Raw genomic sequence first — 5,213 nt, 5'->3', positions numbered from 1 at the left:
TATATATATATATATATATATATATATATATATATGCATACTTGCATATTTACAAATATATATTGACATACGTATGTATACATACACCCATGTACAAACATATTTGAATTTTGTAAACGTGCCTGCAGGCTGTCGGTATACTTTATAAACTGGACGAAGTACATGGTGTTATGCACTGGTATTTCATCGTCCCTATTAATTATCTTTGATTATTCAACAATTGTTAATTGAAGCTCTAGCTATTCAGACCATATCCGAATCAGTGGTGGTGGTGGGGGTCTGTAGCTGCTTTTAGCGTCGCTTTCAGACAAAACGCAAAACTTCAAGGAAGACCCAATGATTATTTCGTTACCAAAGGAATGTATGTTTATTTGTCTAGATCTCCCTTACACTCATAATCTGCGTGTTTCTGTGTACGTATATATAAATATTTGCACACACACACACATAAACACACAAACAAACAAGCAAATATTTGAGTTTACGTAAATATTTATGTACACATACATAATACATATATATAGACATACATACATACATAAATGTGTGTGTGTATATACATATATAAATTAGAGAAAAACCAATTATTAACAAATTCAACAATGAAAAACAAATATACCACAAAAACCCTATTCCAAAAATCAACAAATATACATATATATATATACACACACACAGGTGGGTTAGTGGTTTGTGTATATATACTTATATGCATATATATATATATATATATATATATATATATATATATATATATATATATATATATATATAATCATATATATGTGCGTGTTTTTGTATGTCTATACTTCGCTCGTATGAAAGTGTGTGCAGCTCTCTCCTCTGTGAGTATAAATGTGTATATACTTATTCATGTATGTATACACTTTGCTCCCATGTAAGTTTATACATGCGTGTATATGTAAGTGTGTGGTGCGTATGTTTTCTATACACATCGCTCTTACAGACGTCAATGGGTAGAAAGATTTTGCGACGAAACCGGCAAAATATTGCGTGTGCGGTGAAGAGGAGAAGCAATCTCTCCTCCCCTTTTCCTCACACCATTCCGCATGCGGCCCATTACTTAGTCTCACTCTTCCTTTCTATATCCTATTCTAAATTTCCCCCTCACTAATCCCTTCACCTTCTTTATCTACACATACACTCACACACACACGATCAGGTTTTCCTTTTCTTTCCTCTTTCTCTCTCTCGCTTGCAGTTCCTTTCTATCTGTAACTCACTCAGTCTTTCTTCCTTACTTTTTCCTTTCACTCAGCCACTCATACTTTCTCTTTAATCTCTCTCTCTCTTTCTTCCTCTGTCTCTCACTCACTCTCTCTAGTTTATATCTTATATCTTTCTCCTCCTCTCCTCCCCAATTTGTCACGTTACGCTGATAGGTGTCGCCCCTGGATAAAACGAGGCCAGTGAGCGCACATGCGCCCTCTTCAAGGGTAGCAGTAATAGTAGTGGTAGTCGTAGTAGTGATGATGGTGGCGGTTATGGTAGTCACAATAAAAGCGACTGCGATGGTTTCTCCCACCTTTACCGTTACTCGGTAATTTTGTTACTTGCACAAATAGTAGTGGTTGTTGTCGTGTGGGGGCCCCAGTTCAGCTCTGATCCAGCTGACGTATGATGAAAAGCGTTCCAGTCACGACCATTTCGTCTGTTGTTGTCTCTCTCTCTGGGATGATTAATGTCCAATATGAGTTGATGGAGGTTTTTGGCTGTTTTTTTCTTAACAGGTCGCGCAATCACGACCACGTATAGGCTTCCCTACCACCACCCCATACGTTGATAGAATAGTAGTAGTAGTGGTGGTGGTGATGATGGTGCCTATAAGAAAGTTAGAACCGGGTTGTATGAAGGTTGAAAAGGGAAAATATGAAGAGTAAGAGTGAAAGAGAGAGAGACAGAGAGAGAGAGAGAGAGAGGAGGAAAGTAGAGCAACATTGGCACGTGAACATCGAAAAAAATTGGAGACACCCAAATGGTGTATATAAATACATACACGCATTCAGCTAACCATGTACACACATGTACGCGGGTATATATATATATATATATATATAGATAGATAGATAGATAGATAGATAGGATTTGGTAGAAGATAGAGAAAACGTGATAGATATTGAAATAATGATAAGAAAAGACGAGACAGACTGGGATAGAGAGAAAGAAAGAGAGTAAAGAAAAAACGAGACATTACAAAGCGATAAGAGATAGAGAAAGAAAGTATAAAATATAGAAGAGTAAATTAGAGGGAGTAAGAGAGATAAGGTGGAAGTACGGGGTAGAGTAGAAGTGTGAGGGGACAAGAGAGAAAGAGAGAAAGTAGTGGAGGGGGAATAGTGTGTCAGTGTGTGTATATGTAAATATGTGTATGTGTGTGTGTCATATTTTTTTTTAAAGCTGTATTTGTGGCACGTTGTTCCTGCTGTACTCTAAACTAAAACTACTACAACTCCCCTCACTTAAGATTGCTTCCTTTTTGCGAGACGCATATACTTTAACACACACATACATATATATATATATGTATATATATACATAGATAGATTTAAGTACACACGCACATATATACACATGCGCATATTCAAGACGCGCGACGGAAAGACACGAAAAACAAGAGAGAAAGCGAGAGAGAAGGCGACATAGAGAGAGAGAGAGAGTGAGCGAGACTCAACGAGAGAAAGAGAAAGAAAGAGAGTGAGAGAGTCATACGGACATACAGAAAGCCAGAGCGAAGACCAGAAAAAGTGTACATATATACATCGTATTTAATATAGATATTTATGTATGTATATAGAGTTGTAAGGTGACGGAAAACGGAACAAAAAGGGAGAAGAAAAAAAAAAATAATCAGCTACCAACCGGCGAAAAAGACTTTAACATTAATACTGATTATACACCCAACTGGATATATATTTACATACATCTATATACACTACACGCATGTATACTTGTATATATACACCTATATTGATTGATTGAAACCTTAGATAGGTCTGCCATGTGTGTATATATGCATGTATCTACACATGTATACTTAACTACACGTAAATTGATAGATTAATAGGATATGTTTGTGTATATGTATATATACGCATCTCTCTTTCATTAACAGTTGCTTATATGTATATATATATACACAAATATATGTAAATATATTATATATCAGAAAATTTATATATACACTACACGACGTAGACAAATACAGATATAAAACAGTATTTAATATAAACCAGCCAAGATGACAGAGAACACCGCAAAAGATTTGATACTGGACATTATCGGTCGTTTGCGAAGCCGCAAAGCCCGACCTGATTTCGAAAATATTTGCCACATGGCCTCGCGGAAACATGGATTAAGTTTGAAAGAAACGGAGGAGATGATGAGCAAACTGGTGCAGGAGAATATTGTCATCAGAGTCACTTACAAAGGAAGGACGAGCTACAGAAATGCGGCCAAGTGCTCCAAGACCCGAATGCACGCCGAACTTTTAAACAAGAAAGCAGCCACGAAACTGCGGTTTGCCATTCAATCGCGCTGTTCACTGAACAATAATAACAATAACAGCATTAGTAAGTGTGAAAAACACAGAGGTATTAATAATAATAATAATAATAATAATAATAATAATAATAATAATAGTAATAGTAATAATAATAATAACTGTACAAATAGTACATGTGATAACAATTCCGTGAATGACTGTGTCCACTCTTCTAATGCCACTACTACGAACCAAAGTGGAGCCGGTTCATGTGACAGTAAAACTTGTAGTCACTCTGCTCAAAAATCCAGGTCGAATTATCAGGATCCTAGCGTGGCCACCATTACCAATAATAATAATAATAATAATAATAATTGCACGACACCCCAGGTACTTACTGATGAATGCAACGGTGGTGGTGATGATGATAGTGGTAACGGTGACTATGATGATAGTGGTGATGTAGGTGTCAGTCGTGAACAGATCGAACTGTGGTGGCATGCACAAGGTTTCGAATCGGCTCTGGCAAAGATTGATTTAAGCACGGTCATCCAGAACGAATTAATAGCTAAAAATATCCAGCTTTTACCGAACGGAAAGTTGGTGTTGACCAACAGCGGATCTACTACTACAGCTGCTAATTCGGCCCTTTTAAATACCGCATCTCTTTCATCTTTGGTACCATTCTCTTCAGATTCCTTGCCGACAACAAATTCTTCGTCTTTTGTCCCTTGTTCGACTCCCGACACATCCAGTGTGTCCCTTTCTTGCCAAGCACCCCTATCACATGCAGCAGTAACAGCAGCAGCAACAGACACGAGCCCTTCCGATAAACAGAAGGCTGATCAGGATAGGAATGGTATCTGTGGAAGCGGTGGGACAGGTGACACAAGCCGTCATCCTGTCAGTAAGAACTGTCTTCCCAAACCACCCTGTAAAAGAGGACGTCCTGTCTCCAGACGAAAGGTAAAAATTATACGAGGCAATCTATTTTTATTAACATGCCACATTCACCCATTAATACACGTTCGCTATTATACATGCACCAACACATACATTAATATGCATGCATGCACACACATGTTCATACACCCGCGCGCATATTCTCGTACACATTACTTTCATTTTCTTGTATTATAAATCTTTTATTTGTATTTTATCCGTTAACATTTTCTGTCTTTATAAAATTAATATACACGTTTAACTAAAAACACACATAAATACAAATACACAATTTCTCTTTCTCTCTCTCTCTCTCTCTATCTATCTATCTATCTATCTATGTATATCTATATACACACACACATACATACAGTCATACAATGTGTGTGTGTGGATTTCCGGCAAAGTTTCTAAATAGTCGTCCCTCGAAGTCCCATATCTCATAGCAAACGAAAGGGCGGGAGGATTTCGAGAGACAGCTGTTCCCAAAACTCCACCGTTTTTTTTTTTTTTCCGTCAGTCTCGAACATTGCTTTAAAACCACCGACCGAATTCCTCCTACTCGTCGAATTAATGCATTAAACTACTGATTATTCCACATATTCTACAGACACGCGTACCCTTAACGCAATTATCAGGTAGTATCAGCGTGACACAGCGCGCGTGTGTGTATGTGTGTGAGACAAGGTCGGGGGGTTTGCAGCCGAGTTACAGGTACAACACACACACACACACACACACACACACACACACACACACACACTCTCTC

The 5,213-nt window shown here is 37.7% G+C and overlaps 1 protein-coding gene across 1 annotated transcript in view; it reads left to right on the top strand.

The window, feature by feature from the left end:
• Window positions 1-1,494: 1,494 nt before the first annotated feature.
• Window positions 1,495-5,213, top strand: part of LOC106871115 (probable basic-leucine zipper transcription factor L) — a 72,972-nt gene continuing 69,253 nt past the window's right edge. Inside the window, exon 1 of the mRNA XM_014917427.2 lies at window positions 1,495-4,468. Coding sequence (XP_014772913.1) covers window positions 3,260-4,468 — 1,209 coding nt within the window. The 5' untranslated portion in view covers window positions 1,495-3,259. The remainder of the gene's footprint in view (window positions 4,469-5,213) is intronic.

This window comes from Octopus bimaculoides, chromosome 23, assembly GCF_001194135.2.
Source record: "Octopus bimaculoides isolate UCB-OBI-ISO-001 chromosome 23, ASM119413v2, whole genome shotgun sequence".
Lineage (NCBI taxonomy): Eukaryota > Metazoa > Mollusca > Cephalopoda > Octopoda > Octopodidae > Octopus > Octopus bimaculoides.
The sequence above is the reverse complement of the archived record's forward strand: the minus strand, read 5'-3'. Positions and strand labels throughout refer to the sequence as shown.